General features: G+C 39.8%; 1 protein-coding gene across 4 annotated transcripts in view; it reads left to right on the top strand.

The window, feature by feature from the left end:
* TPD52 (tumor protein D52) overlaps positions 1 to 18,880 on the top strand; it is a 130,181-nt gene that overhangs the window by 96,575 nt on the left and 14,726 nt on the right. For 2 of the 4 annotated variants that reach the window (XM_018058381.1, XM_013969272.2), the window contains exons 3-5: positions 11,695 to 11,843; positions 13,779 to 13,880; positions 14,916 to 14,942. In XM_018058381.1, coding sequence (XP_017913870.1) covers positions 11,695 to 11,843; positions 13,779 to 13,880; positions 14,916 to 14,942 — 278 coding nt within the window. The remainder of the gene's footprint in view (positions 1 to 11,694; positions 11,844 to 13,778; positions 13,881 to 14,915; positions 14,943 to 18,880) is intronic. The other 2 variants (XM_013969273.2, XM_005689122.3) reach the window with 1 other exon arrangement.

Here is an 18,880-nt window from a genome sequence, read left to right on the forward strand (position 1 = left end):
CTAAGGTTCATCAATGTTGCAGTATCTACCAGTACTTCATTCCTTTTTACGGCTGAATAATATTCTGTTGTGTAAGTATACACCACATTTTGTTTATCCATTCGTCAGCTGTTGGACACTTAGATTGTTTCTGCTTTTTGGCTGTCATGAATAATACTGCTCTTAACATTCATGTACAGGTTTTCTGGTGAACATGTGCCTTCAGTTCTCCTGTTTTGTACCTAGGAATGAAATTTGTGGGTCATACGGCAACTTCATGTTTAACTTTTTGAGGAACTGTCATGCTGTTTTGCTGCCAAACAGTACAATTGTACATTCCAATCAGCAATGTATGAGGGTTCCAAGTTCTCTGCACCCTTGTCAGTGCTTGATATTATTTGTCTTATTGGTATTGTTTGTCTTACTGATTATTGAACACTGTACTAGTAGGGATGAAGTGGTGTCTTATTTGAACTTCTCTAATTACGAATGAATGGTATTGGTGATCTTTTCATATGATTATTGGTCATTTATATATTTCTTTGGTGAAATGTCTATTTAAATCCATTATCCATTTTAATTGGATATTTGCTTTTCTATTATTGAGCTGTGTTTTTTTATATATTTTGCATACTGGATCCTTATCAGATTTGTCATTTGAAAACATTTTCCCGGTTCTGTTAGCTGTCTTTTTACTTTTTTTTTTTTTTTAATTTTTATTTTTAAAATTTTAAAATCTTTACTTCTTACATGCGTTCCCAAACATGAACCCCCCTCCCACCTCCCTCCCCACAACATCTCTCTGGGTCATCCCCATGCACCAGCCCCAAGCATGCTGCACCCTGCGTCAGACATGGACTGGCGATTCAATTCTTACATGATAGTATACATGTTAGAATTCCCATTCTCCCAAATCATCCCACCCTCTCCCTCTCCCTCTGAGTCCAAAAGTCCATTATACACATCTGTGTCTTTTTTCCTGTCTTGCATACAGGGTCGTCATTGCCATCTTCCTAAATTCCATATATATGTGTTAGTATACTGTATTGATGTTTTTCTTTCTGGCTTACTTCACTCTGTATAATTGGCTCCAGTTTCATCCATCTCATCAGAACGGATTCAAATGAATTCTTTTTAACGGCTGAGTAATACTCCATTGTATATATGTACCACAGCTTTCTTATCCATTCATCTGCTGATGGACATCTAGGTTGTTTCCATGTCCTAGCTATTATAAACAGTGCTGCGATGAACATTGGGGTACATGTGTCTCTTTCAATTCTGGTTTCCTCGGTATGTATGCCCAGCAGTGGGATTGCTGGGTCATAAGGTAGTTCTATTTGCAATTTTTTAAGGAATCTCCACACTGTTCTCCATAGTGGCTGTACTAGTTTGCATTCCCACCAACAGTGGAAGAGGGTTCCCTTTTCTCCACACCCTCTCCAGCATTTATTGCTTGCAGATTTTTGGATCGCAGCCATTCTGACTGGTGTGAAGTGGTACCTCATTGTGGTTTTGATTTGCATTTCTCTAATAATGAGTGATGTTGAGCATCTTTTCATGTGTTTGTTAGCCATCCGTATGTCTTCTTTGGAGAAATGTCTATTTAGTTCTTTGGCCCATTTTTTGATTGGGTCGTTTATTTTTCTGGAATTGAGCTGCAGAAGTTGTTTGCATATTTTTGAGATTAGTTGTTTGTCAGTTGCTTCATTTGCTATTATTTTCTCCCATTCTGAAGGCTGTCTTTTCACCTTGCTTATATTTTCCTTTCGTTGTGCAGAAGCTTTTAATTTTAATTAGATCCCATTTGTTTATTTTTGCTTTTATTTCCAGAATTCTGGGAGGTGGATCAGAGAGGATCCTGCTGTGATTTATGTCTGAGAGTGTTTTGCCTATGTTCTCCTCTAGGAGTTTTATAGTTTCTGGTCTTACATTTAGATCTTTAATCCATTTTGAGTTTATTTTTGTGTGGGGTGTTAGAAAGTGATCTAGTTTCATTCTTTTACAAGTGGTTGACCAGTTTTCCCAGCACCACTTGTTAAAGAGATTGTCTTTACTCCATTGTATATTCTTGCCTCCTTTGTCAAAGATAAGGTGTCCATATGTGTGTGGATTTATCTCTGGGCTTTCTATTTTGTTCCATTGATCTATATTTCTGTCTTTGTGCCAGTACCATACTGTCTTGATGACTGTGGCTTTGTAGTAGAGCCTGAAGTCAGGCAAGTTGATTCCTCCAGTTCCATTCTTCTTTCTCAAGATTGCTTTGGCTATTCGAGGTTTTTTGTATTTCCATACAAATCTTGAAATTATTTGTTCTAGTTCTGTGAAAAATGTGGCTGGTAGCTTGATAGGGATTGCATTGAATTTGTAAATTGCTTTGGGTAGTATACTCATTTTCACTATACTGATTCTTCCGATCCATGAACATGGTATATTTCTCCATCTATTAGTGTCCTCTTTGATTTCTTTCATCAGTGTTTTATAGTTTTCTATATATAGGTCTTTAGTTTCTTTAGGTAGATATATTCCTAAGTATTTTATTCTTTTCGTTGCAATGGTGAATGGAATTGTTTCCTTAATTTCTTTTTCTACTTTCTCATTATTCGTGTATAGGAATGCAAGGGATTTCTGTGTGTTGATTTTATATCCTGCAACTTTACTATATTCATTGATTAGCTCTAGTAATTTTCTGGTGGAGTCTTTAGGGTTTTCCATGTAGAGGATCATGTCATCTGCAAACAGTGAGAGTTTTACTTCTTCTTTTCCAATTTGGATTCCTTTTATTTCTTTTTCTGCTCTAATTGCTGTGGCCAAAACTTCCAGAACTATGTTGAATAGTAGCGGTGAAAGTGGACACCCTTGTCTTGTTCCTGACTTTAGCGGAAATGCTTTCAATTTTTCACCATTGAGGATAATGTTTGCTGTGGGTTTGTCATAGATAGCTTTTATTATGTTGAGGTATGTTCCTTCTATTCCTGCTTTCTGGAGAGTTTTTATCATAAATGGATGTTGAATTTTGTCAAAGGCCTTCTCTGCATCTATTGAGATAATCATATGGTTTTTATTTTTCAGTTTGTTAATGTGGTGAATTACATTGATTGATTTGCGGATATTGAAGAATCCTTGCATCCCTGGGATAAAGCCCACTTGGTCATGGTGTATGATCTTTTTAATGTGTTGTTGGATTCTGATCGCTAGAATTTTGTTGAGGATTTTTGCATCTATGTTCATCAGTGATATTGGCCTGTAGTTTTCTTTTTTTGTGACATCTTTGTCAGGTTTTGGTATTAGGGTGATGGTGGCCTCATAGAATGAGTTTGGAAGTTTACCTTCCTCTGCAATTTTCTGGAAGAGTTTGAGGAGGATAGGTGTTAGCTCTTCTCGAAATTTTTGGTAGAATTCAGCTGTGAAAGCCGTCTGGACCTGGGCTTTTGTTTGCTGGAAGATTTCTGATTACAGTTTCAATTTCCATGCTTGTGATGGGTCTGTTAAGATTTTCTATTTCTTCCTGGTTCAGTTTTGGAAAATTGTACTTTTCTAAGAATTTGTCCATTTCTTCCACGTTGTCCATTTTATTGGCATACAATTGCTGATAGTAGTCTCTTATGATCCTTTGTATTTCTGTGTTGTCTGTTGTGATCTCTCCATTTTCATTTCTAATTTTATTGATTTGATTTTTCTCTCTTTGCTTCTTGATGAGTCTGGCTAATGGTTTGTCAATTTTATTTATCCTTTCAAAGAACCAGCTTTTGGCTTTGTTGATTTTTGCTATGGTCTCTTTTGTTTCTTTTGCATTTATTTCTGCCCTAATTTTTAAGATTTCTTTCCTTCTACTAGCTCTGGGGTTCTCCAACTCTTCCTTTTCTAGTTGCTTTAGTTGTAGAGTTAGGTTATTTATTTGACTTTTTTCTTGTTTCTTGAGGTATGCCTGTATTGCTATGAACTTTCCTCTTAGCACTGCTTTTATAGTGTCCCGCAGGTTTTGGGTTGTTGTGTTTTCATTTTCATTAGTTTCTATGCATATTTTGATTTCTTTTTTGATTTCTTCTGTGATTTGTTGGTTATTCAGAAGTGTGTTGTTCAACCTCCATATGTTGGAATTTTTAATAGTTTTTCTCCTGTAATTGAGATCTAATCTTAATGCATTATGGTCAGAAAAGATGCTTGGAATGATTTCGATTTTTTTGAATTTATCAAGTTTAGATTTATGGCCCAGGATGTGATCTATCCTGGAGAAGGTTCCATGAGCACTTGAAAAAAAGGTGAAATTCATTGTTTTGGGGTGAAATGTCCTATAGATATCAATTAGGTCTAACTGATCTAATATATCATTTAAAGTTTGCGTTTCTTTGTTAATTTTCTGTTTAGTTGATCTGTCCATAGGTGTGAGTGGGGTATTAAAGTCTCCCACTATTATTGTGTTATTGTTGATTTCCCCTTTCATACTTGTTAGCATTTGTCTTACATATTGCGGTGCTCCTATATTGGGTGCATATATATTTATAATTGTTATATCTTCTTCTTGGATTGTTCCTTTGATCATTATGTAGTGGCCTTCTTTGTCTCTTTTCACAGCCTTTGTTTTAAAGTCTATTTTATCGGATATGAGTATTGCCACTCCTGCTTTCTTTTGGTCTCTATTTGCGTGGTATATCTTTTTCCAGCCCTTCACTTTCAGTCTGTATGTGTCCCTTGTTTTGAGGTGGGTCTCTTGTAAGCAGCATATAGAGGGGTCTTGTTTTTGTATCCATTCGGCCAGTCTTTGTCTTTTGGTTGGGGCGTTCAACCCATTTACGTTTAAGGTGATTATTGATAAGTATGATCCTGTTACCATTTACTTTATTGTTTTGGGTTCGGGTTTATATACCCTTTTCGTGTTTCCTGTTTAGAGGATATCCTTTAGAATTTGTTGGAGAGCTGGTTTGGTGGTGCAGAATTCTCTCAGCTTTTGCTTGTCTGTAAAGCTTTTGATTTCTCCTTCGTATTTGAATGAGATCCTTGCTGGATACAGTAATCTGGGCTGTAGGTTATTGTCTTTCATCACTTTAAGTATGTCTTGCCATTCCCTCCTGGCCTGAAGAGTTTCTATTGAAAGATCAGCTGTTATCCTTATGGGAATCCCCTTGTGTGTTATTTGTTGTTTTTCCCTTGCTGCTTTCAATATTTGTTCTTTGTGCTTGATCTTTGTTAATTTGATTAATATGTGTCTTGGGGTGTTTCGCCTTGGGTTTATCCTATTTGGAACTCTCTGTGTTTCTTGGACTTGGGTGATTATTTCCTTCCCCATTTTAGGGAAGTTTTCAACTATTATCTCCTCAAGGATTTTCTCATGATCTTTCTTTCTGTCTTCTTCTTCTGGGACTCCTATAATTCGAATGTTGGAGCGTTTCATATTGTCCTGGAGGTCTCTGAGATTGTCCTCATTTCTTTTAATTCGTTTTTCTTGTTTCCTCTCTGATTCATTTATTTCTACCATTCTATCTTCTATTTCACTAATCCTATCTTCTGCCTCCGTTATTCTACTATTTGTTGCCTCCAGAGTGTTTCTGATCTCATTTATTGCATTATTCATTATATTTTGACTCTTTTTTTATTTCTTCTAGGTCCTTGTTAAACCTTTCTTGCATCTTCTCAATCCTTGTCTCTAGCCTATTTATCTGTGTTTCCATTTTGATTTCAAGATTTTGGATCATTTTCACTATCAATATTCGGAATTCCTTCTCCGGTAGATTCCCTACTTCTTCCTCTTTTGTTTGGTTTGGTGGGCAACTCTCCTGTTCCTTTACCTGCTGAGTATTCCTCTGTCTCTTCATCTTGGTTATATTGCTGCGTTTGGGGTGGCCTTTTTATATTCTGGTAATTTGTGGAGTTCTCTTTATTATGGAGCTTCCTCACTTTGGGTGGGGTTCTGTCAGTGGCTTGTCAAGGTTTCCTGGTTAGGGAGGCTTGTGTTGGAGTTTTGGTGGGTGGAGCTGGGTTTCTTCTCTCTGGAGTGCAGTGGAGTGACCCGTAATGGGTTATGAGACATCAAAGGTTTTGGGATAATTTTGAGCTGCCTGTATATTGAAGCTCAGGGGAGTGTTCCTGTGTTGCTGGAGAATTTGCATGGTATGTCTTGTTTTGGAACTTGTTGGCCCTTGGGTGGAGCTTGGTTTCGGTGTAGGTATGAAGGCATTTGATGAGCTCCTATTGCTTAATGTTCCCTGAATTCAAGAGTTCTCTAATGTTTTCAGGCTTTGGATTTAAGCTTCCTGCTTCTGGTTTTCAGTTTTATTTTTACAGTAGCCCCTAGACTTCTCCATCTATACAGCACTGATGATAAAACATCTAGGTTAAAGATGAAAAGTTTCTCCACATTGAGGGACACTCAGAGAGGTTCACTGAGTTACAAGGAGAAGAGAAGATGGAGGGGGTAGTTAGAGGTAACTGGAATGAGATGCGGTGAGATCAAGAGAGGAGAGAGCAAGCTAGTCAGTAGTCACTTCCTTATGTGCGCTCTATAGTCTGGACCACTCAGAGGTATTTACAGAGTTATACGGGGAAGAGGAGAGGGAGGAAGTAGACAGAGGTGACCAGGAGGATAAGAGAGAGGAATGAGTAGGAGAGAGACAAATCCTGCCAGTAACCAGTTCCTTAGGTGTCCTCTACCATCTGGAACACACAGAGATTCACAGAGTTGGATAGAGAAGAGATGGGGGAGAAAAGAGACAGAGGCCACCTGGTGGAGAAAAAGGAGAGTCCAGAGGAGGAGAGAGTGGTCAAGCCAGTAATCTCGCTCTCAGGTAAACTTGGGTAGTGAAGTTTGGGTTTTTAAATGTACAAAATTGACAACAAAAACCTAAGAGCAAAGATTAAAAATCTAGAGTAGAGGTTGTATTTTCAAAGATACAATATTAAAGAAAAGCAGAAGGAAAAAGGAAGAAAGAAAAAAAATTATTAAAAAACAAACAAACAAAAGAAAAAAAAACACACCAACAACCATCCAAAGAGTATATATGGTGTTTGCCTTAAAAAAAAAATAATAGTAATAATAGGTTATAGAAATAAAAATTAGAGGAGAAATAGAAGACTTAACAATTAAAAAAAAGCTAGAAAAAAAAAGAAAACCAAAAAAGCAAAAAGCAAAAAAAAAAAAAAAAAAAGGAATGATTTTAAAAATATTAAAAATATATCTAGCTCTTCTCTGATGTTATGGGCCGTGTGGGCTCACTTCCAAGGTGGTTCCCTCTGTTTAACTTCTTCTGTTTGCTGGGTTTTTAGGCTCACTAGTTCAGTCGCGCTGTGGGGAGGGGGGATGCTGCAAACAAACAGCACTGTCGTGTGCACACCGCATCTCAGCCCCACTTGACCTGTCCTTTCTCGCGGCGCACAAACCGCTCCGGCTCTACGATGCTCAGCCAGGAACCGTCTGGGGCCGGCCCTAGGCTGCGTGTACTTCCCCGGTCCAAGCCGCTCAGGTTCGGCGCTCAGGCAGCCCTCAGAGGCACAGATTCGGCTGGGACTGCGCTTTGTGCCCTTCCCAGGTCCGAGTAGCTCAGGAGTTTGGCGAGCACGCTCGCTGCGGCTTGTCACCTTTTCTGCCGCTGCCGCTCAGCTCTCTGGGTGGACCGCTGGTGCACCCCGTGAGACAGACTGTGACTGTCCAGCACCCCCAGAAGTCTTAGCAAAGGAGCCTGCTTGCAGTTAGGTACGTAAAGTCTCTCCGGGTCTGCAATTGCCCCTTTCCAGTCCTTACGGCTCTGGCTGCCTGTCCCCGGCGGGGGATGGTCTGCAGCCGGCTTTTTCCGTTCCGTCCTTTGTTCTGTGCTCGGTCCTGGCAGTGTCTCATGTTCGAGCTTTTCGCGTGGTAGCTATCCCACAGTCTGGTTTGCTAGCCCAAGTTAGATCGTTCTGGTTGCGCGTGGGGCGTTCCTGCCCGATTCTTACAAAGCTCTGCAGCCCGCGCCTCCCGCGCGTCCCTGCCCTGTCCCCACTTCCCAGTGGCGGATGCAGGCGTCTGTGCTGCTTTTCCGCTGGGGGAGTTACTGTTGGGCTTGTAATCTGTTGGTTTTAATTATTTATCTACTTTTCCTTCCTGTTATGTTGCCCTCTGTGTTTCCAAGGCTCGCCACAGACTCAGCAGGGAGAGTGTTTCCTGGTGTTTGGAAACCTCTCTTCTTAAAATTCCCTTCCCGGGACGGGCTTCCCTTCCCGGGACGGAGCTCCCTCCCCACCTCCTTTGTCTCCTTTTTCGTCTTTTATATTTTTCCCTACCTGTTTTTGAAGACAATGGTCTGCTTTTCTGGTTGCCTGATGTCCTCTGCCAGCCTACAGAAGTTGTTTTGTGGAGTTTGCTCGGCGTTGAAATGTTCTTTTGAGGAATTTGTGAGGGAGAAAGTGATCTTCCCGTCCTATTCCTCCGCCATCTTTCCCTCTCTCCCTGTCTTTTTACTTTTATGATGGTATCCTTTGAAGCACATCAGTTTTAAAATTTGATGCTTTTGACTTATTTTTTGGTTTTCGTGCGTGAGGTATCATATCTAAGAGATGCTGCCTAATCTGAGATTATTTAGATTTACCTCTCTATTTTCTTCTTAAAGTTTCATAGTTTAGCTCTTTCACTTAGATTTCTCTGATCCATCTTTATACATATGGTCTGACTTAGAGGTCCCACTTCTTTCTTTTGCATATGGAAATTAAGTTGTCCTAGCACCATTTGTGGAATAAAATTACTGTTTTCCACTGAATTCCTTGGTATCTTTGTTGAAAATCAGTTGACCATAAATGTATGGGTTTATTTCTGGACTCTCAAGTCTACCATACAATCTTGATTACCATAGCTTTGTAGTAACTTTTCTACTCATTATTCCAGTTTTCTTGATTCATGTCAGAGATTCTTATGTGTGTGTATACACACACACACACACATAAATGTTGAATTAAGAAATTGTCGCTCTAGTGTGCTGAGATTGAGCTAGGTATATTAGCACACAATTACCAACAAAAGCAGGGAATATATTGGGTCATGTATTGTTCAGAAAGATTTACAGTGGTCTTTCTTTCTAAGTTTCATTAGGGCAAGTGAATACTTCAGAGATGTGTCAAGGGGTACAAAACTTAAACATTTAAGTCTACTCTTTGAAGTATGTGAACATTTGTAGTAAAGAAAAGTATTAGAAAGCTAACAATGTGCAATGAGAATTAGCCAGTAAACTGAGAAGTGGAATCAGAAAACCTGAGTTAAAATTCTGATTCCTGCATTATTAGCTTAGTGACTTGCAGCGAATCATTTAATTTACTTGATTTTGAACCTTATTCATTCATACATTTATTGTTGCGTTTTTCTCTTGTACTTCACTTTGTTAATATTTCTCAAAATGTGACTTCCAAAAACAGGTATAATTTGTGGAGTCCTATCTTATAGACTGTGTTAGTTGCTCAGTTATGTCTGACTCTGCAACCCCATGAACCCCATGTAGCTCACCCCCATGGAACCCATGTAGCCCACCAGACTCCTCTGTCCATGGAGTTTACTAGCCAGGAATACTGGAGTGGGTTGCCATTGCCTTCTCCAGGGTATCTTCCTGACCCAAGGATTGAACCCAGGTCTCCTGTATCACAGGCATCTTCTTTACCATCTGAGCCACCAGGGAAGCTTGGAGTCACATAAGCATGGATGATTATCTTTGTTCTGGACCTGTATTCTAATTAATGCCATCTAAGAGTATGTTATTTGGGGATTTTTTGGCAGCCACATCACTTTTGATTTATTCTTCTTTCCTTTCGTTGAGTGTTCTCAGTTCGCTTAACAATACTCTATGTTGTTTTTAAAGGCCATGCTGTCTTTGAACTCATGGAAGTGTTGTGTAGGTCAAGACTGACATATGGCTTTGTAACAAGCCTAGGGAAGCTTCCTTTTGAGGGTCTTGAATATTAATGAACATACAGTCATCCCTCAGTGTCTGCAGGGGGTGGGTTCCAGGACCCCTGTGAATATCAAAATCTACAGATGCTCAAGTCCCTTATATAAAATGGTATAGTATTTGCATATAACCTATGCACATCCTTCCATATGTTTTAAATAATCCCTAGATTACTTATAATACCTAGTGCAAAGTAAATGCTATGTAAATAATTGCCAGTATATGGCAGTTTCAAGATATTGCTTTGTGAAACTTTCTGGAACTTTTTTCCCCTGAATATTTTCAATCTGCAGTTGGTCGTGTCTGTGAATGTGGAACCTGTGGATACGGAGGCCAACTATACTTCAGGGACCCGAGTTTTTCGACTTCTAGGACAAAAGTCTTGGGTGTCTATTTCTCTCTGTGGGTCTCCCCTTTCCCTCTGTTTTCCTAGCTGTGCCTTTTCCTCTACTCTTTTTTTTTTTTTTTTTTGCTTCATAGCTTCTGTTTATAGGTTTGGCTTCTGTAACATCACATAATCTTGCTGTGCCCCACCTGTCCTTCAGGGCTTCTTTATCCAAGTCTTTTCAGTTTCTCCTCCCAATGTGATCTTAGTTTCTCAAACTACATTCCTGAATGAGACTCTGATTATTCGAGCATCCCTTGGCACATCAGGCAATTCACTGGCTAGTAGCCACTTGATGGGTCAGGAGCCTATTTCTAACCACCAAGCTGAGGCTGGTCAGTCAGCATCGGAGGGGCCCACGCTTCTGCAGGACTCTGGAAGAGAGTGTGTTTTATTTATGCCTGTGACTTTGACAGCTTCAAAGATTGACAGTATGAACTGTAATTCATATTGGAAGTATAAACTCATATGGGGCTTTCCCCGTAGTGCTAGTGGTAAAAAAAAAAACAACAAAAAAAACAACAAAAAAAACCCACCTGCCAGTGAAGGAGATGCAAGAGACATGTGTTCGGCCCCTGTGTTGGGAAGATCCCCTGGAGGAGGGAATGGCAACCCACTCCAGCATTCTTGCCTAGAGAATCCTGTGGACAGAAGAGTCTGGCGGGTTATAGTCTGTGGACCGGGGTCATAAAGAGTCGGACACTACTGAAGGGACTTAGCATGTATGCATGCATAATCTTATATGAAATATGCAATATGGCTGTGTTTTGATTTGACATGGTTATATGTATTGGTGGGAATTCAGATTGTTTGGGTGGTCAATCCCTGGGTCAGGAAGAACCCTTGGAGAAGGGAATGACTTCCCACTCCAGTCTTCTTCCCTGGAGAATCCCATGGACAAGAGAAGCCTGGTAGCCTACAGTCCATGGGGTTGCAAAGAGTTAGACACAACTGAGCAACTAACACTTTCACTTTTCACTTCAGATTAGTTTAACTTGATACATAAATGTGAGTTTCTCTGGGCATTCAAGCAGCAGTGTTCAGCTGGAAATGCAGACGCAGCAGTCAGGAGAGTAGCTGTTAGAATAATCTGAATAAAATGCAGACCCAGCAGTCAGGAGAGTAGCTGTTAGAATAATTTGAATATTGGCTGCGTAAAGGTTTGAACCCTGAGCCTCTATGACAAAACTGAGTAAGGAAGCATAGGAAGAGGGGAGAGACTGAGAACAACTCAAGACTGAAATATAGGAAGAGAGAAAAGCAGCTTTACAGGAGAGATCAACAAGCAACCCATTTCCTTAACATATTTTAAAAGAGGCAGAGAAATGAATCCAAAATGTTTTAAAACGACTGGAATTTTGAGTATAATTTTGGGCTTATCATCTTAACTCTTTAACTTTATTCCTACCCCAACCCCGCTCCTTGCAGGTAGAAGAAGAAATCCAGACTCTGTCTCAAGTGTTAGCAGCAAAAGAGAAGCACCTAGCGGAGATCAAGCGGAAACTTGGGATCAATTCACTACAGGAACTAAAACAGAACATTGCCAAAGGGTGGCAAGATGTGACAGCTACATCTGCGTATGTGCCCTTGACCCTTCCTTTTTCTAGACAACGTAGAGGACATTTTGCTCTTTTTGTCTGGAAGCGGGGAGGGGTGGAAAGGGACTGAGGAGGTTTCTGCAGCTTTTGTCTATACTGCGCAGGGCAACCTTCCCCACCATGCCTGTTCTCAAGTGTATCTGAGTCTTCTCCAACTATTGTTTTGGACTGTTCTAGGGTATAGAGAGAAAACCAGCCTCCTGTGTGAGTTGACGAAATAAAATCTAAGCTCTTAAAATGTTATATATGACTTACCAGATATATACATGAGTCACTTGGTCCTCAGAATAACCCAGTAGAGTGGGTAGTGAGATAGCCGTAGATAAGGAAACAGGATCAGATCAGTGTTGAGGTCGCAAATCTCTCAAAGTCTGGAGGCACCATTTGAGCTAAGATCTGGCCAAGTACAGAGCCAGTCTTTTTATTTTTTTTTTAACCCTGCTCTATACACAGCATGAGACTCTCTCAGGTCACCATCTTTGATGTATGCCAATGGCAGAGGACCACTCCTTAATCTTCTGGTCCTTTTTGATCACATGGTTTTGGTACAGCATTATCAAGATGCAGCTTTGTTTCCTGAGTCTCCAAAAGGTATTCTCTATGCAGTCTTGTCTGCTGAGCTGGTGACCAGCTGCATTAGGAGCTGCGTCCTAACGTGACAGGGGTACCTACCCACTTGGGTTCTCTTTCTATCCATATAAGTAGGCAGCGGAAGAACATGCAGGACGCCATTCCTTGTATCATCTTAAACATTTTCTCTTTTTCTCTTTTTTGGTATTTGATCTTGACAAGGTAAGTAAAAAAATGCCTGAACATCCCTTTCTACAATGTGGGGATCTTAACCTCTTTGGGGTAAGAACCATATTCTTTTGTCTGTTTTAGTTTTTCCCTTCACTAATCCCTGCATAGATGGGAGGAGGGAGGTGGTAAATTTTCTGCTTTGTGCTACAGCAAATATCCCACTTGAGTCATTTGAAGTGTTGTACCTTTTATGTACCCTGTTGAGAATGCATCAGTCCTTATTTGGTAACTCTACATACAGGGAGAACTGAAAAATCTCTTTATGCTGCCCCAAATTGATTTGGGTGATAAAAAGTACTCCTGGATCCCACCTTACTTCTGGTCCCTTTTTAGAAAATAAAGTTGTGAAAGGAATGTGAGGAATTTGATTTCATTTTTGTTTTGTTAGCTTAAGTGAAAAAGGAAAAAAAAATCAGAGATATAGTTTCATTTAACCTCTGGCCCATTTTAATCTTGGCTTCATAACTGTTTTTAACTCTTACCCAGATTTCTTCAGGCTTGCCTTTTTACAGGCCTTTCTAGCTGTCCTAGGGTGCTGCAAAAGGTTGTGTTTGAAATGGTGGTTAAGTAAAAAATGATGCAATGATGTTGACTTGGCAGTCAGGAAGAATTTTGAATATTCTTTTTTTTTTTTTTTCTTGAGAGTTCTCCAAGAGGTGGTGATCACTGAACTCTATGTAATGGATATTAGAAAGATTGTTGTTGTTCAGTCACTAAGTCACGTCCAACTCTTTGCAGCCCCATGGACTGCAGCACGCAAGGGTTCCCTGGGCTTCACTGTCTCCCAGAGTTTGCTGCTACATAGGGTCACAAAGCAGAGAAGGCAATGGCACCCCACTCTGATACTCTTGCCTGGAAAATCCCATGGGTGGAGGAGCCTGGTAGGCTGCAGTCCATGGGGTTGCTAAGAGTCAGACACGACTGAAGTGACTTAGCAGTAGCAGCAGTAGCAGGGTCAAAAAGAGTCGGGCACAACTGAAGCAACTTAGCACACACACGTGTGTCCATTGAGTCGGTGATGCCATCTAACCATTTCATCCTCTGTCACCAAATAATGGATATTGGAAAGGTTGGCTTACTTTCTTTGCTCTGTTCTTTTATAATTTAATATAGGTATAAGAAGACCTCTGAAACCTTATCTCAGGCCGGACAGAAGGCTTCAGCTGCTTTTTCGTCTGTTGGCTCTGTCATCACCAAAAAGCTGGAAGATGTAAAGTACGTCCTCATTTTTCCTTGCTTAATTAGGATGAGGCAGATTGAAATCTGTTATCATGGTTGCATTTCTTTCCTGCCTGGTACTGGCTGATGTTGGACTCCCCTCCGTTTGGGTGAGGAAGAGCCCTCCTTCAAACCAGGACTTGAAATGCATCCCTGAATCCTTCTAGGCATAGCCTTCAAACTGATTGTCTTATGAATACATTTCAAGTTGTTGAAAAATTCTGGTTGTGAACTCTCCTCCTTTTAGCCCTTCTTGATCACATGGGGTAAGTATGTGGCTGCAGACCTGTGGTTGTGCGCGGAGCCTGGTGTCTGGCGGGGATGAGCCTGGGAGCACTGAGTCCTGCCCTCACTTCCGGGTGGTGCATCTTTAGCCCCTGGTGTGCTTGCCACATACTCATTTGTGTACTCCTTTGTAATATCTATGTTCATGCCCAGGCCAAAATCTTGTTTTGAGCTATTTATTTTGCATTTTATTTTCAATGTGTCTGCAGAATTTTCCTGGTCATTTTGATAAAACCGCTTCAGAGTGCTTTTGTGTCCACCAGTAACCTCATGCCACCCACCATGTGGATTAAAATAGTGCTGAAAATGACAAATGTGGATTAAATTGGCTGTGCTTCTGTTGGCATGCAAGATTTATGTGTTTTGTTTTTTTTAAACCCTTCAGATTGCATGACCTTGTGTTTTCTTTTTGTGGGGAAAGTAAATTTTACAACCAGAATTTTGTTGGTTGAATAAGTTTGGTTAACTGGTCTTGTACTTGTACCAAAAATACCCAGTGACTTGCTCATTGTATTTGGACTATTATCATTTCAATACAATGTAATAAACACAGCTCTCTTAAACCCTTTTGACCATTATATATACTTCTCTTAGGTAAGCTCTTTTCTTTCTGTGATAACTCCCGATTGTGTAGCCCTTTAGAATTCAGTTAAAACTTTACACAGCTCCTAAAAAGTAGGTTATTTAATTGTTTTAGATTTACCAGAACTTCCTTTCTTTTTTAATGCTTACTCTGGCTTCTTGCAGATTGCAAGCCTTTTCACATTCCTTTAGGTAAGGAGAGTGTAAACCATCGCTGCAGCCCAGCTCTCGTCTAAGACAAGTGTGCTTAGGCTATGATGCCACATTGGATGGTCGTGTTTGTCCACTACATAATCTTGCATTTTGAAATATCTTTTCTCTGGTGCATTCCTATTTTCAAGGGAGGGTTTCTTGTATACCATGGGTAATGGATACATTAAAAGGAGAATAATTTGACACATGATTCAAGGGATATGGAAATGATTTTGACATTTTACTTTCCTTTTGTGTGTGTGTATGTTTGGTAAAAAAGAATCAGCTTTACCATGGCATGCAGAATTCCTCCCTTTTAATGTCTGACTTTGTTTGTTTGTTTTTGATGCTGTAATTTCTTTGGTGCCTATGTCAGGATGTTGGAATCTCCCTTCACCTGACTCCCATTATGCAGTTGTAATAGACAGCATATGTACTGTCTCACAATGTTAGTCTTTTCTCTTTCCAGGTTACTGTGACATTTTTTTTTAATTATGGTAAAATATGCCTAAGATAATATACCATGACTCAGCATGTTTTAGTACTTGTTTTGTTAGCCTCTAGTGTTTACTATTTTATTATTTCTTTCCATGAGTTGTATTCTGTAACTCTGCACGCAAGGACATTTCATAGCTGCAAAAGGAGAAATAAAGTGTATTAGGCCAAAAAAGAAAGCATGTTAAAAAGATATCAGCCCAAATTTTCCCTTCTGGAAGGAATCTTTGTGATATTGAGCAAACCTCTCCTCTCCCTCCCATATAGACTCTCTGAATATCCAATTAGTAGTTAGAGAAAACGAAGGTGGAAGGTCTTTTGAGTATAAGTAGGAAAGTTAACACACTAGTCTCTATCTCTGTTCCTATTAACGTGAATTGTCTCCTCAAGCAGTCAATTGCTGTGGCTAGCATTGTGCCTTCTTATGTAATCAAATAGATACTTATAACTGAGGCATTCTCTTACTTATCTCTGAAAGAGTAAGTCAGGGAGATAAACAAACTCTGAGTGTTAAACTATTTACATTTAGAATTGTGCTTTAAAAACAAACAAACAAACAAGAAATCAGTGATAGGAATCAATTGTGTATCTTTGGTGTTCAAGTGAAAATGACCTAAGTGCTTTAGGAAACTATTAAGAGAATTTTATCTAATGTTATGAGGTTGTGTAAGGATGTGTTCACTCACATAATCCATTCTGCTAACATAAAGGTGTACACCGTGGACGGATCCAAGGGATATAACCTATACCAGACACAGTTCTTATTAAGAAAGAGCTTAAAATCTTTGAGTGCATGGAATGGGGGGAGGTGGGGCTCAGGAATGAGTTAAGAATGGAAGAGCCCTAGGACTTCCCTGGCGGTCTAGTGGGTAAGATGCTGCATTCCCAGGGCACAGCTTCAACCCCTGGTTGGAGGACTAGAATCCCACATGCTGTGTTTTGCGGCCTTATTATTACTGTTTTTATTTATTTGGCTGCCTTGGGTTTTGGTTGCCGCCCTTGGTATCATCATTGTTTCATGCAGGCTCAGTTGTTGCGACACTCAGGTTTTCATTGCTCTGGGGCATTATGGAATCTTAATTCCTTGAATGGGGATCGAACCCACATCCTCTGCATTGCAAGGTGGATTCTTAACCACTGTCCAGCAGGGAACTAAGATCCCGCATGCTGTGTGGCGTGGCCTTGAAAGAATGGAAGAGCCCTCTTCATACTTAATTATAAAACAACACTAGGTGTAATGTAAACAAAAATAATAAAACTATGTAAGTGCTGTTGAAGAAGGATTTCATCAGTTCATACCACCATTTTTTCTGTATACTTTGGAGAAGATTAAGCAAATGTACCTAAGTATGGCTCAGTATGTGCTGTCTTATTAATTCACTGGAAATAATATGAGTTGGGTGGCTCTTTTCTTGTTGCTTACACAGTCACTTTTTTTCATTTCATTAAAAAAATTGAATTAAGATCATACTTTGTCTAACATTTTCAGTCTAGTTATTAATGAATAATGTATTCTTTGTGTATCAATATATTATGTATCAGTGCAGGTCCTGGTTAAAGTTAGGCGTCATATTACAACTTGGAAGTGGGAGATATAAGAGAGCTACATTTTGGAATTATTTCTTACCGGTTAAAAGTTGAGTAAAGCCCTTAGTCTTTGGCATCTGGTTTCAGGACCTAATAAACCTCAGATTCTTGATGTTTCATCTCAGAAAGAATCCAGTGAGAGACAAAGTGATAAATAAGAAGTAGGTTTATTTAGAGAGGAACACACTCCACAGACAGTGTGGGACATCACAGAGGGTGATGGAGAGGCTCTTTACAGTCAGCAAAAACAAGACCAAGAGCAGACTGTGGCTCAGGTCATGGACTCCTTATTGCCAAATTCAGATTTAAATTGAACAAAGTAGGGAAAACCACTAGACCATTCAGGTATGACCTAAATCAAATCCCTGGTGATTATACAGTGAAAGTGACAAACAGTTTCAAGGGATTAGATCTGATAGACACACTGCCTGAAGGACTATGGATGAAGGTTCATGACATTGTACAGGAGGCAGTGATCAAGACCATCTCTAAGAAAAAGAAATACAAAAAAGCAAAATGGTTGTCTGAGGAGGCCTTACAAATAGCTGAGAAAAGAAGAGAAGCTAAAGGCAAAGGAGAAAAGGAAAGATAAACCCATTTGAATGCAGAGTTCCAAAGAATAGCAAGGAGAGATAAGAAAACCTTCCTCAGTGATCATTGCAAAGAAATAAGAGGAAAATAATAGAATGGGAAAGATGAGAGATCTCTTCAAGAAAGTTTGAGATACCAAGGGAACATTTCATGCAAAGATGGGCACAATAAAGGACAGAAATGGTATGGACCTAACAGAAGCAAAAGATATTAAGATGAGGTGGCAAGAATACATGGAAGAACTGTACAAAAAAGATCTTCATGACCCAGATAACCACGATGGTGTGATCACTCACCTAGAGCCAGACATCCTGGAATGTGAATTCAAGTGGGCCTTAGGAAGCATCCCTACCAACAAAGCTAGTGGAGGTGATGAAATTCCAGTGGAGCTATTTCAAATCCTAAAAGATGATGCTGTGAAAGTGCTGCACTCAATATGCCAGCAAATTTGGAAAACTCATCAGTGGCACAGGCCTGGAAAAGGTCAGTTTTCATTCCAGTCTGTACATTTCATTCCATTCATGCCTTTCATTGCCAAAGAAAGGCAATGCCAAAGAATGCTCAAACTACCACACAATTGCACTCATCTTACATGCTAGCAAAGTCATACTCAAAATTCTCTAGCCAGGCTTCAACAGTATGTGAACCGTGAACTTCCAGATGTTCAAGCTTGAAAATGCAGAGGAACCAAAGATCAAATTGCCAACATCCGTTAGATCATTGAAAAAGCAAGAGCATTCCAGAAAAACATCTACTTCTGCTTTATTGACTACACCAAAGCCTTTGACTGTGTGGATCACAACAAACTGTGGAAAATTCTTCAAGAGATGGGGCTACCAGACCACCTGACCTGCCTCCTAAGAAATCTGTATGCAAGTCCAGAAGCAACAGTTAGAACCGGACATGGAACAACAGACTGGTTCCAAATAGGGAAAGGAGTACATCAAGGCTGCATATTGTCACCCTGCTTTTTTAACTTATATTCAGAGTACATTATGAGAAATGCTGGACTGGATGTAGCACAAGCTGGAATCAAGATTGCCAGGAAAAATATCAATAACCTCAGACACAGATGATACCACCCTTATGGCAGAAAGTGAGGAAGAACTAAAGAGCCTCTTGATGAAAGTGAAAGAGGAGAGTGGAAAAGTTGGCTTAAAACTCAACATTCAGAAAACTAAGATCAAAGCATCCAGTCCAGTCATTTCATGGCAAATAGATGGGAAAACAATGGAAACAGTGACAAGACATTTTTTTTTTTGCTC

This window comes from Capra hircus, chromosome 14, assembly GCF_001704415.2.
Source record: "Capra hircus breed San Clemente chromosome 14, ASM170441v1, whole genome shotgun sequence".
In the NCBI taxonomy this organism is placed as follows: domain Eukaryota; kingdom Metazoa; phylum Chordata; class Mammalia; order Artiodactyla; family Bovidae; genus Capra; species Capra hircus.